Source organism: Anas platyrhynchos, chromosome Z (genome assembly GCF_047663525.1).
Source record: "Anas platyrhynchos isolate ZD024472 breed Pekin duck chromosome Z, IASCAAS_PekinDuck_T2T, whole genome shotgun sequence".
Taxonomy (NCBI): domain Eukaryota; kingdom Metazoa; phylum Chordata; class Aves; order Anseriformes; family Anatidae; genus Anas; species Anas platyrhynchos.
In genome coordinates this window covers 49,238,418-49,260,300 of record NC_092621.1, presented here as the reverse complement: position 1 = coordinate 49,260,300, position 21,883 = coordinate 49,238,418, and the positions used below count along the sequence as shown (strand labels likewise).

Sequence of the window (21,883 nt, the reverse complement as noted above, 5' to 3'; positions counted from 1 at the left end):
AAGTAGGTTAGACAACTGCACCACCCTCTGGGTGCAGACCCTTTCCCTAACCCCCAGCCTGACCCTCCCCTGTCCCAGCTCCATGCCGTTCCCTCCGCAGAGAGCAGAGCTCAGCGCCTGCCCCTCCTATCCCCCTCAGATCATTAAGTCCAAGTTAAGTTTTGAACACAGAGAGGCATAGGACATCAACCACCTTAGTAGGAAACCTGTTCCAGTGTTTGACCACCCTCATGGTAAAGAAATTTTTTCTGCTGTTCAGTCTGAACCTCTCCTGGTGCAGCTTTCTCCTGTTCCCACATGCTATGTCAGTGGTTCACAGGGATCAGAGGCCAGCACCTCCATCTGCCCTTCCGCTCCTTGGGGAGTTGCAGAGAGCCATGAGGTCACCTCTTGGCCTCCTCTTCTCCAGACCGGACATCCCGAGTGTGTCCTTAGAGTCTCCTCACAGGACGTGCCTTCCAGCCCTTTTACCAGCTTTGTTGCCCTCATTTAGATGCTTTCAAGTATCTTAACATCTTTTTAAGTTGTAAAGCCCAGAACTGCACACAATATTCACAGTGAGGCCACACCGATGCTAAATATAGGAAGAGAACGAGCTCTTTCAGCCAGATGGCTATGTTGTGTTTAATTCACCCCAAAATGCAGTTTTGCCTGCCAGGACACACTACTGTCTCAAATTGAGCCTGCTGTTGACCAAGACCCCCAGATGTCTTTGAAGACATATTTTCTGCTTTTACTCTATGCATGTACAAATCAGGTGGATGTGCCATTTTGAGGAAAGGTTAGACAAGATATATTTCCTATAACAAAGTAAGTGTTTTTTTTGTTTGGTTGGTTTGGTTTTGTTTTTTTTACAAAGCGCTTTCTTGCTATACCTTTGCTGTTAATATCTGTCCAGAAATGGCAATGTTGATATCTCCAATAGCCTTTTAGGTTTGGTTAATTTTATTTTTTTATTTTTTTTATATTGGTTCATTTGAATTTACGTTCAATGAATTCTGAATAATTGCAAGAAGGTAACCTTTGGCAAAGGGTGATCTTTCATGTCACATCCTGAGGATCTCTATTTGTCCTTCAATTCGGTGTTATTTTCAGCTGATAAAGGATGTGATTCTTTGAATGACATTTGCTAGCAGAAGCGTGTAGTGACAAGAGTGTTGCACAATTAAAATAACTGTTTGCCCAGTATAGGTTATTTTGCTTAGGCACAATACTTAATGTACCTTTTAGATTCTGGCTGGTTCTGAAGCAACAATTCCCTGACTGTGTTGTATTGCTCTTAATCTCTTCATTTAGTGGTATTTTGTTGCAAACGCAAATCATTTTGACCAAATTGGTTTGGGAAATGCATGTGTGTAGAGTTGTCAGTTTGTCTCAGGATGAGTAATCTCTGGCATGGAGATGGTGACCTTTTAAATAGGCTGAATTGCATTCAGGAGGTGGTATGTGATTGCAGCCTGACAAGAACAGCTTTCCGTTGTAATGATGGCTGTGCTATGTGCAGTGGAAATGTCGTCTTGGAAGAACTGACGGTCTGCCAAAAGGATCTCTTTAATTGCTATAAATTACATTGCTAAGTATTGTCTGATCGAAGTAATGTTGCTCCCTAGTTACAGGCCAGGAACCCTGCATCATTTACTTGTGGTCTAATCACAAGCAGATCTTAATTTCCACTGCATAAGAGTACAAGAGAAAGACATTACTTAAATATTTTTCTAATCTATGAAAGTTTCTGATTAATATTGGGTTACTTGTCAGTTTAAGTAAGGCTGTATTAATTGTAGCTTGTTTTTTAGGAGGCTATTGTTTTAACTCTCTTCCTAAAAATGAACAATTATTTAATTAATTAGGTTGCTCTTAGCAAGTTAGTCTTAGTTTAGTTAGTTTTCCTGATCTCAAGTCAGTTTAACTGCTTTCAACTTCATAATTTTTCTCTCAAACAGATGTGCACCTAGAATTAGAAGACCGACTAGCAAAATTCATGAGGACAGAGGAAGCTATTATATACTCATATGGTTTTGCAACAATTGCCAGTGCTATTCCTGCATATTCAAAAAGAGGGGACATAGTGTTTGTGTAAGTACTGCTTTCTCTTTGGAAAATTGCAGATTTAAGAATTTTCCTTTCAGTTTTTCTTTTATTACTGTAAGTCAAATTCATTTAATGGTTTATAAAACAATGCTGTTTTGTATCAATTATTTTAGTGTACAAATCTCAAATGTTCTTTCTTTGCAAAATATTCCATGACAAATAAGTTATCGTTTTTATCAAGGAAAAGCAGACCTGGACACTCAGCTTAACGCAAAAAAGTCCCATCCAAACAAAGAAAGATGATGTACTTGTTTATGCAAGGACTAAGTCTGATATCTAGACTTTTTCCTAAGAAAATGGACTGTCATATTTGCTGTTCCCCTATTTACTGCTGGCTTTTTACACTGGTAGTAAGGCAGTTGTTCTGCCATGCATATTTGCAGTGGATTGGTTGGTTAAAGATTGGTGTATATATTAATGTAACAAAAGAACATCTATACAGGGTCAAACCAAAGATTCAGCAGGCCCAGTATCTGGTCCCTGAGAGTAGCCAGTCATGATTTATATCTGAAAGAGTAAAGAAACAGGAGAAAGAATATAGCAATATTCAAAACTTTATGAACCAAAGAGAAGGATTTGGATTCAGAAGTAGCTGATGTTTTTTGTTTGTTTTTCCTATTCTTTTTGTACCTGTCTAAATCTGTAATAGTAAAAATACTCCTGTTACATGTAATTTCATGGCTTAAATTGAACTCTTTATGAATAACTGTATTTGAGTATAACACCTAGTAGTTTCAATTGATGCATTTGATTTTTAGGGAACAAGCAGACACTTCTGTACTGTTGATATACTTTTGGATTTGTCTGTAATTCTTCTTAAGTCGCTTCTCTTTTGAAGCGTAAGGTTTGTAGCCTATATGCCTTCTTTTATACCACTTCAGTTATCCTTTATTTTTGGTTTTCTGGGTCAGCTTTTTCTGAGATGAATGACCAGAATCAGATACTATTCAAAGCGTTGGTGTAAACCTGTAGTTAAGTTATTTGTACTGTTTCAGCTTCTTAGTGAGAAAAGATCTTCTCACCTTATTTAAAATCAACTTGTTTGAAGCTATTGGTTTAATCATGTGCAGAAGGCTTGATTTAGTTGCCACTTTTGAAAGATTACTGGATTTATTCAGCTGTGAAATGACATACTCCATCATACCCAGAGATTTGCTTTTCCAGCACTTAGAAATGGTGAATAGCCTCTAAGATAGTAATTTCCAAGCTATATTAAAAAGCAGGTTTTAGATCCTCAGAACACCACTATAAATGTTATACTCACATCTTCATGTTTTTCTTCTAAGATTCAGAGTGAATGGAATGAGTGCTTCAGGGATGATTACTGGGGTGTTGTACCTAGTCTATGGAATGCAGTGCTGAAATGAATTGCTATCATGTACAGACAAAAGAACCAGTGTACACTTAAAATAAAAAATGTTGGCTTGCTTTTAATGGTTGTAGTCAGCAAGACAGTTGCAAAACTTTAGAAATGAGTGTTCAAAGTGTAAATAAAATTTATGATTCTTTGATAAATCTTGTTTTAATATACCTAAGTACAGACATCTGCCCAGACCAGAACAGTCCTAATTGTCACCTTCCTTCTTTGAATAAAAGTTAAAACAAATGTAAACTTAGAAGACCTTGCTGTATTTACAGAGATGAAGCTGCCTGCTTTGCTATTCAGAAGGGTTTACAAGCATCTCGTAGTAACATCAAGTTATTTAAGCATAATGATATGGCTGACCTTGAACGACTCTTGAAGGAGCAGGAGATTGAAGATCAAAAGGTACAGTTCCTTGAAAAAATACTTGTACATTGTGTCCACTCCATGCCAACATTTTTATTTTTTTTTACAGTATTATGTAACTGATTTGGCCCAATACTTACAGGCCATGATTTGGTTTCTGTAAATCTCAACTGAGCATTTAATGTTGCTTGTATAATTAAGATTGACATTATTATGGCATTTATCAATGTAATGATTGGAAGTGAGTTCACAAGCATCGGTGGTGGAGCCACGTAGTATGAAAGGATGCTCAAAAGAAGCCACTGAAATCAGGATCAGCAAGTGCAGACGATCCACTCAAAAGAATTAGATGAATTATCAACATCATGTACCTCATTCACAGAATGCTGGGAAGTTACAGTTGGAATAAAGCTGATTTTGTGCTACTTAGAAAAAGTCAAGTAGATAAACTGGATTATTATTATATATCAATTTAACATCAGTCTTTAAGTCAGGAATGGATCTGATGAATAGCAAATTTGTAGATAATATACTAGTCAACTTTTTCCCTTTATGGAAAATGTATTTTGTCAGATAATTTTTAGGTGAGTTTATGGCTGTGGTTGACGAAGTAATGATGTAATATGTTTGTGTAACACATTTGGTTTGTTAGAGCAGAGTGCTTTGATTTAGCTACGTGGTTAAAGTTTCTTAATGTAGTTAGCTGAACGTGAACATAAAGTTGGTGGCCAAGAGTTTAATGTAGACCATATGTGTTTAGTCAAGACATACTGACAAGGAAGGAGTGGATCTTACCACTAGAGCTGGTCCAACTTTTTGAGTGAACTGTGCCTCACTTTGGTGCCTACAACTCAGAAAAGTTGAATAGATTGTTCTCTGAATCGTTTTACAAGAACTGAAAAGAGAAAGAAGTATGAATTAAATCTTAATGATATCTTCTGATCAAGGCTATTAAAGCAAATAACAGGCGAATGGTATTTTAAAACAACAAAACTCAAGTGATTGAAGTTTAAACTAACCAGTGCAAGATGTTCTTACAGCCTATATCATCCAGAGATCAAGCTAGGAGACTGTCTTGAATGTTATGAATACTTCTGGATTGTGCTCTGTAAAGACACAAGAGGATTGTGCTTGCCTTGAGAATGTGGGTGCACAAACCAGTTGCTGAAAAGCCTTCTAAATACACTGAGGAAACATATCTAGCTGGCCTGAGTATAATAGAGACCAAGATTTGCAGAACTAGTTCTGTAGTTGTATGGTTTGCATTTTATGCATGAAGATTTGATTTTGTACATAATGGATTGATTATGGTTTGCTACAAAACAGGGCATTTTAAAATCTTGCGTATGAGTTAAAAGCTTCAAAAATATTACAAAATAAATAAAAAAAAAATAGTCCAATGAGGCATTTCAGCTTTTGTTGCACATGATAAATGCTAAGTTTAATTTAAAGTAAATGGTTACTTGAAAAGGTGACTTTATTTTCTTTTCCATTACCTTCCTTTCCTACCAAAAAAATGTCAGATTTTCCCTTGCTAGTAAGTATTGATACAAACTGAAACCATATCTTTCTCCAAAGAATCCTCGCAAGGCCCGTGTGACTCGAAGGTTTATTGTGGTGGAAGGATTGTATATGAATACAGGAGACGTTTGCCCTCTTCCAGAATTAGTAAGTAGCCTTTTAAACTCTGGATATGAATATCTGTGACTAATGAAATAGTAATATTGTATTGTTATGCCAACATTGATGACCCCAGCATACTTGTTTTTTTTTTTTACCTTCCTGCTTTTTGAAATATTTGTGAAATGTGGATTCTAAATCAAGGAAAACTGCCACCAAAACTTCAGCTCTGGGTATGGGGAAAGCAGACTTCAGGCTGCTCAGGGAACTAGTCAGGAAACTGGTTTTGAAGGCATTGGCATCCATCAGTGCTGGTCAGTCTTTAAGCACTGCCTCCCAAAAGCACAGAATCAGGCAATTCCAAAACATCGGAAGTCAGGCAGGCAGGACAGAAGGCCAGCCTGGCTGACCAGGGATCTTCTACAGTAATTTAGGCAAAAGAAAGTGTATGGCTGCTGGAAGGAGGGTCAGGCGATGAGGAAGGAATACAGGGATGCTGTTTGTGTTTGTAGGGAGAAAATTTGTGTGGCCAAAGCCCAACTAGAGTTAAAGCTGGCCATGTCTGTGGGAGACAACAAAAAAGTTTTGTTTTTTTTTTTTATATGTGTAAACAGAAAAAGGAGAACCAAAGAAAACATAGGGCTGCTACTTAATGGGGAAGGTCTCCTCACAGACAATGAATGACATAAGCAAAGCGAAGACGTTTAATGCCTTCTTCACCTTTATCTTCAACACTGATGATGGGCTTCGGGACCCAGGGTACCCTGAGCTGGAGGACCATGACGGTGGGAATGACAAACTTGCACCAAGCCCTGAATGTGTGCAGGATTTGTTGCTCTGCCTGGATCCATACAAGTCCATGGGTCTGGATGGGATTCATCCCAGGGTGCTTAAAGAGCTGGCTGATGTCATTGTGGGACCTTTCTCAATTATTTTTCAATGTTCTTGGGAATATGGAGAGGTCCCAGTAGACTGGAAGCTAGCAAATGTTGTGCCAATTTTCAAGAAGTGTAAGAAAGAAGGCCCTTGAAACCACAGGCCTGTCAGTCTCGTGTCAGTGCCTGGAAAATCATGGAGAAGATGATCCTTGAAGTTACTGAAGTGCACTTGGGGGACAATGTGGTCATTGGTCCCAGCCAACATGGGTTCATGAGGGGTAGGTCCTGCCTAACAAACTTGATTTCCTTTTATGACAAGATCACCCGTCTAGTCGATCAAGGGAAACCAGCTGATGTAATCTTTTTTGGACTTGAGCAAAGCTTTTGACACTGTTTCCCATAGGATCCTACTGGACAAAGTGTCCAGTGTACAACTTAACAAAAACATCATACGATGGGTGAACAATTGGCTGGTGGGCAGGGCTCAAAGGGTTGTGGTAAATGAGGCCAGGTCTGGCTGGCGGATGGTCACTAGTGTGGTCCCTCAAGGCTCCATTTTAGGGCCAGTCCTCTTCAATGTTTTTGTAAATTATTTGGATGTAGGAGTAGAAGGTGTTCTGAGCAAATTTGCGGATGACACCAAACTTTGAGGAGTTGTGGACTCACATGAGGGTGGAAAGGCCTTGCAGAGGGATCTGGACAGATTGGAGAGCTGGGTGATCGCCAACTGCATGAAGTTTAACAAGAGCAAGTGCTGGGTCCTGCACCTGGGACGGGGCAGCCCTGGCTATATGTACCGACTGGGTGACGAGACACTGGAGGGAAGCCCTGCAGAGAAGGATCTGGGGGTTGTGGTTGCCAGCAAGTTGAATATGATCCAGCAGTGTGCCCAGGCAGCCAGGAGGGCCAACCGTATCCTGGGGTGCAACAAGCACAGCATTACTAGTTGGTCGAGGGAGGTGACTGTCCCGCTCTACTCTGTGCTGGTGCAACCTCACCTCAAGTACTGTGTGCAGTTCTGGGCACCACAATACAAGAAGGACATTAAACTGTTGGGGAGTGTCCAGAGGAGGACGACAAAGATGGTGAAGGGCCTAGAGGGGAAGACGTATGAGGAGCGGCTGAGGGCACTGGGCCTATTCAGCCTGGAGAAGAGGCTGAGGGGGGACCTCATCACGGTCTACAACTTCCTTGTGAGGGGGAGTGGAGAGGCAGGTGACCTATTCTGTGTAAACACCAGTGATAGGACCCGCAGGAATGGTGTTAAGCTGATGCAGGGGAAATTTAGGCTTGACATCAGGAAGAGGTTCTTCACAGAGAGGGTGGTTGCACACTGGAATAGGCTCCCCAGTGAAGTAATCGCCACACCAAGCCTGTCTGAATTTAAAAAGCGATTGGACTGTGCACTTAGTCACATGGTCTAAACTTTTGGGTAGACTTGTGTGGTGCCAGGAGTTGGACTTGATGATCCTTATGGGTCCCTTCCAACTCGGGATATTCTATGATTCATGTTAAATGTTGAAACGATTTTGAAGACACTTTAAATGTCTTTAATGATAGAACAGAACTCTAGAGCTGATATTTTTGCAGTATCCAAGTTATTGTACTTGTCCTTCTTTACCTTGTCTCCCCCACCCATTTTGTGACCAAATTCTGATTGGGGTGAACTTTATTTTATACCATTTGCACTGTTTTAGATAAAGTTGAAGTATAAATACAAAGTTAGAATCTTTTTGGAAGAGAGCCTTTCCTTTGGAGTCCTTGGAGAACATGGGAGAGGAATTACTGAACACTTTGGAATAAATGTAAGTGCCGTCTTTTTGTCTGCTGTTCCTGTTACAAAAAAGGTGTGTGCAGAAACAAATTGCACAACTGATTCCTTTAAAATATTTACTAGTGGATGACAAAATCATCAACATACTTTTGTGTTTTTCAAGTTATCAGTCTTAAAGCATTCAGATCTCTGTACTTTTCCCTGCTCCTGCTTACTTGAAGTATTTTTTTAATATTTAGTGAGGAATATTATAAAAATTGTAGTTTTTTTTTTTAATTTTATCATTTTTTTGGATGGTCAGATAATGGTTGCACTATTTTCCAGCTCCATACACTTAAAAATATCATGCATACACCTTTGAATATTCAAACTCTGATTTAACCGGATTTTTTTCAGTTGAGTTTCAACTCTTACTGACTGCAGTGGGTCTACTTAACATTATTAAAGGACAATCTCACACTGAATGCTTTGAGGAATTGTCACTGATTTTTGTATAGTCTTTTTGTTTTCCTGTTCATGTTTTGCACGTGCCTAGAAAAGAATAATCCTGTGTAAATTATATATAGATATATAAAACTTAATTTTTAGAGTCCTATGGCAGGGGGGTTGGAACTAGGTTACCTTTCAGGTCCCTTCCAACCCAAACCATTCTATGATTCTTTAATATTATTTCAATTGAAGCTTCATTTTTATGTGTGATGGACCTTTTCTAGTATTCATGATAATACAAAACAAGATGCATACTTGATAGTTTTATCTTACATATAGTCTTGATGTAATCAAAGGCTTCTCTTAATAACTTGTTAATTTAATTTGCAGATTGATGATATAGATCTTATTAGTGCAAACATGGAAAATTCACTGGCTTCTATTGGAGGATTTTGCTGTGGCAGATCTTTTATTATTGACCATCAGGTAAGTCAGGTCTTGTTTTTATATGATGTGGCAAGATCAGTTATATAAAAATGAATTACTAATTGGTATCTATTTGCAGGGAGTATTATGATATGCAACATTTGATTCCATGTAGGGGCTTTCTAGTTCTATGAAACATTGTAGATGCATGGAAGATCTATTTTTCAATACTTCCGTGAACCTATATCTGTGGAGAACAGGTTGTTTAAGTATGAGTAAACTAACTTTTAAAACATTGTCTATACTGTTGTAAACGAAAAAGTGTTTTGTTTTTTTTTTTCCATAGCGATTGTCTGGTCAAGGCTATTGCTTTTCTGCATCTCTACCTCCTTTGTTAGCTGCTGCTGCTATTGAGGCTCTAAATATTATGGAAGATAATCCAGGTATTTAAGTCAAGAAAATCTTATTCTTGAATCTTTCTTCACCCAAAGCTCACAACTCATACTTCCTTGTTTGATTTCTCACCCTTTTACTTTTGTATGTCCTCTCAACTTTACAAATAATTCATTTTATATGAATAGTTTTTACTTTATATTATTTCCCATCCTAGTTTTCTTTCTGACATCTTTGGTGTTTCTTCCTCTTTCCTTCTTTAAAAATAAGTGAGTTTTTGTGGTCAGAAGGGAAAGAGATCATAATCACTGATGACCAAATAAGTTTATTTTCTGCCTTACGGACTTGTAATAGGCTTCTTCCTTGTACATAAATACCTTTAACACAAATGAAGAAAGGGAATGTTGCGGAGAAAGGGATGGAAATGTATTTCCTCAGGATGGAATAACCCATTCCTTTCAATTTCTACTCCATAATTTCTTTTCTCCTCCAAGTGAGCATCCAAGCAAGTATCTCCAGCAGGAACATGTTGTGAACACCTGTGATTGTGGCAGCACGAAGTATGGGGCATTTGAATGAAGTTGTCAGGAAGTAGTTCCTGCTGTATGAGTTGGAGAATTGCCCTTGTTCGTAGAAGCTAAGAATGATTTTTTTGGGGGGTGAGATATATGATAAAGACAAAATTGGCCAAGTCTTGTTGTGTTTGTTTTTAACCTTTTGTTACCATAAATAGGTTGGAGGAGATGTGCAGAGAGATGTGGTATTTATTTTGTTCCAAATAAAAACCACTCGGTAGTCTGTGTAGTCCACACCTAATCTTTGTAAGTTAAACAAAACAAGAAAAAGAAAGTTAGCTGTAGTAGACGATCAGCCTCTTGCAAGGAAAAGAAACAAGGTTTATAGATCCATGAGCCAAAATTTCCTGTTTAAGAGTCTACAATGAGCTGATGAAAGGATAAGGAGTAGAGTCTTCGTGGCTGTAGCTATTTTATAGATAAATTTATAAATAATTTAGATCTACCATTTCAGTCCCATTTACCAGGTCTTGTGTCATGCTTTTCATATGATCATGAACCAGTACATTTGAATTAATGAGGTAATGGAAAGTGATGCATTTGTTAGGTCTTAAAAGCCTGCCACTTCCTTGCAGAAATGGGAATAAGGAACATTATGAAAAGCAGTGAAGAAAATTAGTATTTTTATGCATGCATATATACTTTATATATATAGTGTGTGTATGTAGAGAGAGTATAAAAATAATATTTTAATTTTCTTTCCCTATTTTTTAATATTTGACTTAAAGAAATGTAAAGTAGAAACAAGATTTATTTTTTTTTGTCTAGACATTTTTCAGACTCTCCGGGCTAAATGTGAACATATGCACAAGGCTTTACAGGGGTAAGTGTATTATTTGTTTTTGGTTTGAGTAGTGATATAGTGAAAGGGAGCAGTGTTGTTGTTGATTTGTGCCTTTATAATGCCAATTTTAAAGATCTTTCCTTGCCCAAAACTGTTTCTGATTTTACAGATGTTTAGACTGGGATTATTACACTTAAATTATATGTCCATTAAAGGAAGAAAGTCTTCCTTTTCCAGCTCTCTCTATTACGATACTAAAATCAAGATTCCAAGTTCTTAAAATTCATTTACAAGTATTGAAAAGAGATTATACTTTATTTCTTGTGGAGACATTTACAAGCCCTAAGACTTGTAGTCTTTAGGAGATAGCTCTCAATAGTACAAAGTTTTGAAGCATACTGAAGGAACAACTTAAGTAAAAGAATTTGTCATGATGGTAGTTTGTGTTGTAGCTTAGCAGATACACTTTCAGATGACTCAAAATGCCTTGCAATCAACTTTAATACAATATTGTTCTTACATATAAGACTTGAATGCTAAACAGTAGCAAAGTGTTGATTATTCGGGAGGGATACAGAAAACTGCTAGAATTTATCTGAAAAATAAGGATTCTCTTTAAAATTATCTTTAAGACTGATCTGTTTTAAAAGATGTACAGAGTCATTGCTTTATTTAGTATTTAACCATTACTTTTCTTAAAATTTTCTTTTACGTATTACAGAAATTAAGAAAAATGCAGTAAAAAAAATCTGTTATTAATTATACTACCTGGTTTTATTCATTTATTTTTAGTGTTAGTCATTTATTCTGTACAAGTTGCCTGTTGTACATCTCTATTCTGATAGCAGTTTGCTGGCCACCCTGTGTTTTATGTTAGAACTTCACTTGCATTCAACTTCTTTGGAATAATCCTGCAATAAAATAATCCCGGTAGTCTTTTTGCTGTGTTTTGTTTCAACGTGGGTCTAAAATGCTTACGCTTTGAAGTCAAAGAATCCCAGATGCTCTTATGCTTGAAATATTTTGCAGGCACTCGAGAACTATTAGTGTCTCTTCTTTGCTAGTAATAGAATGTTGTCACTGAGCTAAAAGGAGAGTAACTGTTTTTCTCTACCTGTTATTCTGAGGTGGTAATTGTAAATATTTTTAAAATACAGAAAGAAAAGACACACAACTAGAATTTATCAACCTTTTACTTGTGAATATCTGCTGCAAAACAGTGGCGGTTAAGACATGGCTGACACTTTTATCCTGTGTTTTATTCTACCTTTTCACTTAAATTCTGTAAGTGATCAGTATAGTAGTATAGTCAAAAATAATAAGTAGGCAAAATGCCGAAGTGTCTGCTAATAAGACTTGTATTATGAAAAATAGTGGGGTAATAGGTTCAGAAAAAAAAATAGCTAAGGAAGTTAGTTCTCAGTCATACTAGGAAAGAACTTGTAGGAGTTAATAATACTAGGTACTTGTATAGCCCTTTAGCAGGTAACAATAAATGTGTAAAACAATATCAGAGGGAAGACTTGACCTAATATTTGCAGGATCTTGCATATTTTTTTTAATAACCATGCTAGAAAAAATGTGCAACAATTCAAAGGCGAGGTAAAGTTTTAAGAGAGGAATTCTGCTTCTTTGTTGTCAAGCTGTTATATTAAATACATTCATCTCCCCTGCCTAACCATGGCTACTGCTTGATTCCAGTTCTTTGTGTTCTTCCTGTGACAGCGTGGAGCTAACTGTTGGTTTAACAGAGGGACAGTAGAATAGTACACAACGAAAGAGAAAAATAATGTGTAGCTCTTCTCCTTTCTCATAACAGAACAAATACAATGATAATAGTAAATTAAAAACAAACTTTTTTTAACCAAAGTGTAACTAGCCTTTAAAATGTTGGACTCCTTGTATAAGGACCAGTGCATGGTTAATGTTCCAAAAAATGTTGGTCTTTGAATGGACAATGGGAGGAAAATCATTAGTGTTGTAAGCTAAAAGAATGACTGGTTTTGCTTCTTGTGGGTGGGTGTAAGCCAAGTACTTGTTTGTGGAAGAAATGTAAGAACTCTTCTGAATCCCTCATTGAATTACTTTCTTATTGTCTATGGTGTTTTGTATAGCATAAGAGAGTGCTGTAGGAGATGGGATGCTAACATATAGCAGAAATAATCCTTACTTTCTAAGTAATCTTAGATAATATGGATTTGAAGAAGCTCTGCAGGGAGTTGGGATGGAATGTGGACAGAGTTTTTTGCTTGTTGAAAAAGTGTGACATTAGTAATTAGTATACCTTAAATAGTTTATTACTTACGGTGTATCTTAGAGCTGGCTGAGAATTTTTCAATGAAGCAAGGTTTTACTGGGGAAAAGCAGATTTTTTTTATTTTTTTATTTTTTTTAAGATTTCCCCTTCTGGAGACACTTGACTTTTTTTTTTAGTGAGACTCAGTATAAGTTTTCTCTTAGCAAAACCGACAGAAATGTTTGGCTTTCAGCTCTAGGACAGACTTTTCATGGAGACTTCCCTACAGCGCAGAGCTTGGACTTGCCATTCAGTTCTGCAGCTCAGCCATTAGGCTGAGCTGCAGAGAGTCTTGAGGTATGCCCTCTGGGAGAGCTTGCTGAGGTTACATACATACCAATGCATTAATGTCAGGAGGCATCCCTGATCACTGGAACATGCTTGTCTTTTCCGTTATATTGTTAGAATGGTCTGTGGCATGGATTTGGCCCAGGCTGAACAGCCCTCTTTGAAATGACTCCTGGATGCGGTTCAGGAGTTAGTATGAGCCAGGAAACATTCCCAATAGGCAGTTGGGATGTGGCCACCCTGAGTTGGAGACTCAGACTTTTAAAAGTATGTATGTGAGTCATTCCCTACCCATTGGCCTCAGGGCCAGCAAATGGTCCAAGACATATTTAATTTACTAATACAGAACTAGCCTTAAAAGGAGTGTTGGAGTTCAGGAGACTACTTCTGTTCCTTTGTTACTTCAAATGGAGACTCTTTGTGTGTGTGGAAATTGTTCTTTTTGAAATCTTTACTTTTCCAGTATTTTTATGGAAAATTGAACTCTGATTTCAGAAAAGTTATAGTGTGCATGCAATTAGATTCTCAAATATTTGTTTAATTTACCATAGATTCAGAAAAAAAAATAATACTTCACATGAATGTTAAAGTACCTTCATTAGGTACTTATGCTAAACTCTTGGATTTCTTCAAAAATTGGGTAGGATCAATTGAATAGTTTCAGTTTTCTACAGCTGTAATTGACAGAAGTAGTTTTTGGGTTAAACTTAAGTTTGAAACTTGTAAGCAAGCCTCTATGAGTAAATATGGAGCTAATACGAAGCATGTTGTATGGGCAAGTGCGCAGAGTTTGAATGGAAGTGATAAAAGCTTGCTTCCTCCTCATCTTTTCTCACTTATTCTTTAGGGGGACAGTTTATTTCAATTGGAGAATGATGTCTAGTATGTAATTAGAAGCTAATACTGTGTTTCTCTTAAACTGAATAGTTTTTTGAGGGGAAGTAACTCAGTTCTGTGGATGATTATATGGTATGTCAGGACTGTAGAAGTCAAAGTCTAAGATACTAATTAACAGCTGTCCCTAGATACAGACATGGGAACAATTCTGTTAAAATAACTACTTTATAGAGGAGCTTCTGACTAAGTAGCAGAAGATGTTTTAAAGCTTTTCTACAGGAAATAAATAAAAATCAAATGCTGTGCCAAAAATTAAACTTATTTCTTCATCTCATGTAAGTGAGTAGCAAGGTTTGCTGTTTTTTATTTTGATAATAAAAACTTGAGTTCACTAGCATGTTTATATTAGTAAAATAAATGCTCTAACCCTAACAGTCCTCCTACATCTTTGGAAGGATACTTTCACAATTTTTAAATCGTTTGCAAATGGAGGGGTTAGCTATTGTTACACAAATAACTACATTTAGTAAACTCCTTAGGGAATATACTCACTTGGTAAGTTTTGTTGCTTTTACCTCTTGCAAGCTGAAGTGCACATATGTTTTTCCTGTATTAGTATTGTGAATTTATGATGAATAGTCTAAGGTAAGGAAATAAGCAGAAACCCTGCAGAACAGCTAGAGGAAAGTAAATGAATGATGCATCAGAAAAAAAGTGTTTCAGTACTATAATTTAGATAATCTTACTCAAACGTTAGCTAATGTTTTCAGGATTGTGTAACTTTTTTGAAGAATGTTAAGAGGAAGCATGTCCTTATACAGTTTAATTTTTGTAGTGCATATACCAGAACAGAGAATGTTACTTTTGCTAATGAACAGCTATTCCTTACACAAAGCAATGTAGTATTTTTATTTATGAAATATCCCTTTCTTTTCGTTCTCCACTTCAAAAAGAGGAACACATACTGCCTAGAACTTTTGAACTCGTGTTCAACTAGTATGTGCATTAAAGATGTCATTATTCATTTTAGGATTTTTGGCTTGAAAGTAGTGGGAGAATCATTTTCTCCAGCATTGCACTTACAGTTGGAAGACAGCAGTGGATCTCGAGAAAATGATGTGAAGTTACTGAAGAGAGTTGTGGATTATGTAAGTGTTCCCATGGCAATTAAAATATATCGTTGCATTTCATTCATTTTTCCTGTTGAAAAGCAAATAGGAAGAGTGACTTGTTGGGTAACTTTTGTTGGAATGCCTTGCAGGAAAGCTGCAAGAAACCCAGTTTCTTCACTGACTATAGGCCTAGTTAACACCATCTTCTAATCTTTTCTCACTTTAGATATTCAAGTTTGTAACATTTGATAAAAATGTATATTTCTTTTTAACTTCAGAAAAGAAAATTTTCAAATAAAACAGTTGCTTAGGAAACATCTATAATATTCAAAGGAATCCATGTTATCGTTTGTTCTGCTGATTTATTTTAACCTAGCATTCTGTAGTTTTGCTTGTTTGAGTCAGTGAACATGCTTTTTTTCTTTGTGTGAAAAATCCCATATTTTTATATAGTAATTTCATTATATAGTAATTTTTTTTCTATCTTCACATTGGCTTTCTTTCTCTGGTATAAAGAGATTGAGGTTGATAAAGGTATTCTAGATTTCAGGAGGCATGTAAACAAGACTATACAACAGACAAACTCTGAAGTTGATTTTGCTTGATAATATATTTAAATTTGTTCGGATAGCCTATTTAATGTAGCAATTTTATCTAATAATTTGTAGAGGAAAGCTAAAAAAGCTCTGCCTAACCTCTCCTGTTTTATATGTGTATGCTGTATTAAACTTAAAAATGCTTTTTGCACAATCTTCAAAAATTCCTTTGGAAAAGGTTAGTTATCCTGACATCCAGCTCATAAACGTTAGTTATATGTAGTCAGTGATCAAAAGGATATACACCATCAGAAGCTCCCAGATCGACTGCTGTATTTTGTTATGTACAATCAACCTTCTGTGTTTTCTCCTGTTTCTTTCTGAAGTGCATGAATAGTGGTATTGCATTAACTCAGGCCCGCTATCTGGAGAAAGAAGAAAAATGTCTTCCTTCACCCAGGTTAGTAGAAAGTCTATATATTTCCTTTTGTGGGATGTGATGCTTTTATGTCTTCTCATACCATACTGGGGGGTTTGTTTAATAGTCTGGATAGAATAGTTGATTGTGTAAAGAATGGGGGAGGATGAATTTCGAGTGACTGCTACAGGATGCTAATACCCTGAAATAACAACTATATCAAAACTACATGAATCTTAGCAATCAGCATGGCACTATCTTTGCCTGTTTACCAGACAGGATTTCCATGAACTGCACATCTGAAGGTAAAAAGATAATAAAATTATTGTGCTGCTTGTATGTATGGAGGACATGGTAGAAAGTAGTCTATTTTCATTTAATCTTGTGTCTTGTGTCTGTTTGAATTTGAATTCTTAATCTTTTCCCTGGGGATACTAATTTTAATAAGTTAAAATAAGTAAAAGAAAAGCCTAAAACTGAAGACAAGGATTAAAGTATACTGTGTATGTTTTGGTATTCTTTTTTCTAGTATTCGAGTAGTGATAACTGTGGAACAAACAGAACAAGAACTGGACAAAGCTGCATCACTTATTAAGGAAGCTGCGCAGTCTGTACTGAATTAACCTGTGGTTTTGAATTCGTCTTTCCTCAGATTATAAGGATAAACGTTTTACACTGTATAGTGAATGCCAGTTTAGATACTCAACTTCATCTGATGATGACATTGGAGCCTGACTAACAAGATAGTTCCAGAATGCTAAAAATGCAGTGGGGTATAGAATGCTGAATTTCAGAAATGGTGAATGACACAGTGTACTTACAACTCAAAAATTACCATGTAGTAGAATTTCTTAAAATGGAATGTAACTGTTGCATGCAGGCCTTTTTTAAAGTTTCATCTTAAAAAGCCCTTCAAACCCTTAAATGTTTTCAGACTGAGAGATCATTCAGTTTTTTTCCCAAACATCTAAAAGGTGTGTTTTTCTCAGTATTCTCAGAATGTATGAGCTTCAAATAAATTTCTAAGAAATCTACTTTTTTCAAAATGGAAGTTCCTAATACTGCTGAAAATGAGAGAGTAACATATCAAGACAATTTTGTGCTCTATTAAGTCATTTATATTGAATTATAGCGGGAACTTCAATTTTTATTTGTTTATATCTTTGTCTAACCATTTCTGGAAGCAGTTTTTCAAAATGCCTGGCCAGATATTCAGTTATCTAAAAGGTAAATTCATATCAAACACTGTTTGCTTACTGTATTTCATATGTTAATGTATGCATTTTTGATATTATGGGTGAGATTTTTCTTGTTACTAGCTTAAACACCTAAACTGAAACTTCTAAGTTGTGAAACTGATAACAATTCAACTGCAGCGTGTTCAGTCAGACTTTGCACCAGTCTTGAAGAGGAAGCATAAACAACAAGGAGTATGAACCACAGTTTTGAAATGGCAACCGAAGTCTAGCTTACTCAAACAACTTTGAAGCACAAAAATGGTGTGTGCTAAGTTATATCTCTAAACAGCTGCTATGTGTTAGAAGGAAACACTGACAGCTAGTAAGAGAATAGATGGCACAAGTACTACTGAAATACAATCAATATGTGCACATAGAATCCCCACGTAATTTGATAGTAATATTTAGATATTTGTGCTGTTGGGATTTTCAGTAAGCACAAATGGATAGAAACATAACATGAAGCAGAGGAAACTCTTAAGGATGACAGTAAGTTGTATCTTTTTATAAAATAAAACTACAGCTATGTATTTCAGCATTTTTTTAAGAATGCCTGTTTAAAAAAACAACTTTGTGTTCTGCCTGATCTGCATTTGGGTTGTTTTATACTTACATGCCTTTTTGTTTGCTGCTATAAGGAATAGAGTACTATTTTAAAAGAGAGATCATTGTTTAAATAAAATACTGTATGTTTGATTCAAATTGTTATGTACCACATAATTAGCATGATTCAACTGTACTTTGTTGAATATTCTCCATTGGATAATTATAGTCTGTTGCCTCTTTCAGTTGATAGTGACTCCATCTTTGCAATGAACTGAATTATGTACATTTAGATGAAAATGCTAAATTTGGTTGGGCACTTTTGTCACTGGTGCTGCTGGCACTAGAAATATTCAAATCATTATCAATGTAATGTAGAGTAATCTTCATTTCAATGTGAAAGAATATTATTATTACATTGACATTTATGTTTTTCTCTCATGGTGAGTAAAAGCCAACAACTTATAAGAACAAAAATGTGAGAATGGAAGCTGGTTTGCATTTTACAGGCTGGAACTGAAGTGCCTTCTCAAGAACAATCACCCTTCTCAGGGCCTCCAGAGATTTTGAGAGATGGAAATTAAAACCTACCACTATACTTTGAGCTTTTGAGCCATTTTTGGTTTAATAATACAAAATATAATTTTCAAATAAACTCAAGCCTGTGACTTACAGGCTGGGAACAAAGTAGGTGCTTGTATTCTAGTGCAGCATAATTGTTTTGGAATGTAAGGTAAATCTATAAAGGTAAATATGTAAATGATTAGCATTAAAATAGGAGATTGCAGAATCTGTACTGCTTGCATTTTCTATTAGGTTGTCTGGAAATAGGGGGAATTTTTTTGTTGTTCTCTTGAGAACTAGCAATATGCTTTAGATATATGATTTTTTTTTTTAATGAAGTGATAACACTTAAATTGGCAGGAAGCAGAGTGGAACTTCTGGCAATTTCAAAGCCATAACTAAGTTGTTCTGATGAGGCAAAAGCTGAAGTATATTGATAAAAGATACCACTGATTCATTTAGCAAACACATACTCGGCATTAAAGCATTGGTTAAACTGCCTTTGACAGTTTAATAATTATATAGGAAATGACAGTTTTTAATAACTATATAGGAAATCAGCACTTAGACTACACTAAAGCGAATATCTTATTGTTAATAGCAGTTGAAGTATTGTTATTAATGTGCTTTTTACTAAGAGGTTATATACTTGGACTCTGGGAGAAATTAACAGGCTTAAGCAATGTAGCTGGTGGAGAGAGATACCCCTTGTCAGTTTAAGCAGTTCTGGCCCTCTTCATTTTCACTCTTTTGATAAATGTCCCTGTTTGATACGAAGGGAACAATGGCTGGGGAAGAAAAGTTGTTTGGGGTTAGGGAGACAGCAGGTGATTCTGGTTAAACTTCTGACATTTGAAAGTCAGAGTGGAAGCCTGCTAAGGTGCTTAAATTCTCCGTGCTCTAGGCTGATAAATGTATGAACAAGCCTGTTTTAGTTGCTTTGTGGTTTTGCTTAGATGAAGTGGGACTTCTTCACCCATTTCTTCAGACACTGGAGTGAGGTTAGGGTCTTAGAAGCTTATCCATGTAACTTAGAACAGCTTAGAAGCTGAACAGGAAACCTGTTCAGCAGGATACTGTGAAGTGAATCCAAAGCATAAGGGCCTGACCCTGAACATCAACATTTCTATTGGGAAAAAAAAATATATGGATTCTTAATTTTAAGTCAACTTTTCAATGATTTTTATTTTACCCTCCTAAGTATTTGGAGTGGAGTTTAAGCTGAGAGGAAGCGTCAGGATGATAAATGAGGTTCATATTACTTGTCTTTAGTTTAAAAAAAAAAAAAAAAAAAGATATATATGTGGTAGTTGAGAAGGAATGCATTATAACTGTAATAAGGTGGTCATTTATTGAAATTGTTCTGTTGAAAGCAGTTATTTGCAATATATAGGAACTGGGATAGGCTGGAAAGAATTTATACTTTGAAGGTATTTTTGCTTGAGGAAACATATCTGTGATTTTTTTTTTAACCAAGTGATCTGTTTTTCATGCATATTTAAAAAATAGTTGGTTGTTATTTGTATAGGTTCATTGTTTTTTATAGGAAAACCTACAGATGCCTTTTTCTGTTTATTATAGTAATTGTAATTTTTGGATAGGAGGTGAAATGCATAAGGAAAGTATTAAGAAGGAAGTAGAGGTATGGCTGGATAATTTTGATTTTTTTTCCACTTTTGAAATATAATCCCAGTCACTGCACAGAATGGTGTACTGTCTCCTTTCTGTCACTCCATCTGGACTTTATTATTTTAAACAGGGCTGTGGAGTGTTGGCATTCACTGATCTATGAAGTTGCTACTGCAAAAGTGTCTTGCATCTTGAGATGACTTGAGAACTGTACATGAGCTGTAAATGCTGCTTAAACAGAGGAAATATTTACAACTAACACAAAACGTTTGTGCATTAAACTGTTTCATTGTCCCAATAAAAGGAAGTGTCTGGATAATGTTTCTTGTTGTGTTTTTATGTTCTTTGGCAGTTTCCATGCTAATAAGATAATGGACTTAGTCTGTCTTGCTGGTGATGGATTGTTCAGATGTTCGTTTCCTGTCCCGTGTGTGCTAGGTCATTCCAGAGTAAGCGTAATAAAAGTCACATACACAATAAATCAGCTGAGCTGTAGATTGCTGGAAGGTGGAAGTACCTATCAGGGAAGGACTGATCTATACACAACCACTTTTTAGTTCTTAGGTAGCAGGTACTTAAGGAAACTAGACATTGGCCCAGATACAGTTCAGCTGTGATGAAAGCTGTGTATGAAATATCTGATGTATCGGCAAACCCTTAAGTCCAGCTGAAATATGCCCAGCTCTGAAGGACCTTTACAGAAGAGAATACTGAAGCTTTGCCTGTTGTGTTACATGGATAATATTTGTCTTTACCCCTGATATTAAAGGAATTATCACTTCACTTTGGATATTCTTGGGGTAACTGAGCTGTATTTTCCAACAGGGGAGCGAGCCAGTGTTGGCTACAGTAAGTACTGGAGTCAAAAGTAAAACATTAATTAGCATTGGAAATATAGTTAACCAGTAGATTATACGTTTGATGCAAAGCCAAAATGAAAACAGTATAGCTGTGCAGACTTAAGATCTGGGAGGAAAGAACACGCTGTGGACTCGGATGAGGGCGGTAAGGCCTTGCAGAGAGACCTGGACAGATTGGAGAGCTGGGCAATCACCAACTGCATGAAGTTTAACAAAAGCAAGTGATTTAAATTCAGTGTGCTACAGTAAGTACATGTTAATGATGCTAATGAAAGAATAAAAAAGGTGAAGTAACACTAGCACTTCATACTAGTCTGAGAAGTTGCTTTGACTTTCTGTAATCATTTTTCACTGGCTTGGATTTTTTATTTTCTTTCACAGAAGATAATGAAATGGCTGTTCTGTAAAGTCAATTGCTATAAGTTTGAATATTAACTTTTTTTTTTTTTTTAAATTTTGTTCAGGATAATGTTTTTATAATCTGACTTTAACACGTTTGTACTGAGTGAAATTTTGCCTCTGTGCAAATGGTGAATATGAACATTAAATAGAAAACAGATACAGGCTACAATGCCTGATCAAGAATTACTAGTAAATAGTAACCAGTGTTGCCAGTATCTACTGAGCTATCCATGTATAAAAAGGAAAAAAGTTAAGCCAAGAGGTATATGAGAATTGTTTTATTGAGACATACTTACTTTTCTTATTGCTAATAAACATATTTTTAAGACTTTGTTTATATCTAAATTGCTATCTTGAGAATATGGATGTTAAAAAGGCTTGATCTTTGTGAAAACCGTAAACATGATAAAAAAAAAAAAAAATTGCTGTCTTGTTTCTCAAGTCTTCTGTCATTTCACATA

General features: G+C 36.1%; 1 protein-coding gene across 2 annotated transcripts in view; it reads left to right on the top strand.

Moving 5' to 3' along the window:
- SPTLC1 (serine palmitoyltransferase long chain base subunit 1) overlaps nucleotides 1-20,479 on the top strand; it is a 38,348-nt gene extending 17,869 nt beyond the window's left edge. For both annotated transcript variants that reach the window (XM_027446361.3, XM_072030919.1), the window contains exons 6-15: nucleotides 1,944-2,076; nucleotides 3,730-3,859; nucleotides 5,399-5,488; nucleotides 8,016-8,123; nucleotides 8,912-9,007; nucleotides 9,294-9,390; nucleotides 10,684-10,738; nucleotides 15,151-15,268; nucleotides 16,155-16,228; nucleotides 16,716-20,479. In XM_027446361.3, coding sequence (XP_027302162.1) covers nucleotides 1,944-2,076; nucleotides 3,730-3,859; nucleotides 5,399-5,488; nucleotides 8,016-8,123; nucleotides 8,912-9,007; nucleotides 9,294-9,390; nucleotides 10,684-10,738; nucleotides 15,151-15,268; nucleotides 16,155-16,228; nucleotides 16,716-16,809 — 995 coding nt within the window. In that variant the 3' untranslated portion in view covers nucleotides 16,810-20,479. The remainder of the gene's footprint in view (nucleotides 1-1,943; nucleotides 2,077-3,729; nucleotides 3,860-5,398; nucleotides 5,489-8,015; nucleotides 8,124-8,911; nucleotides 9,008-9,293; nucleotides 9,391-10,683; nucleotides 10,739-15,150; nucleotides 15,269-16,154; nucleotides 16,229-16,715) is intronic.
- The last annotated feature ends 1,404 nt before the right edge of the window (nucleotides 20,480-21,883 follow it).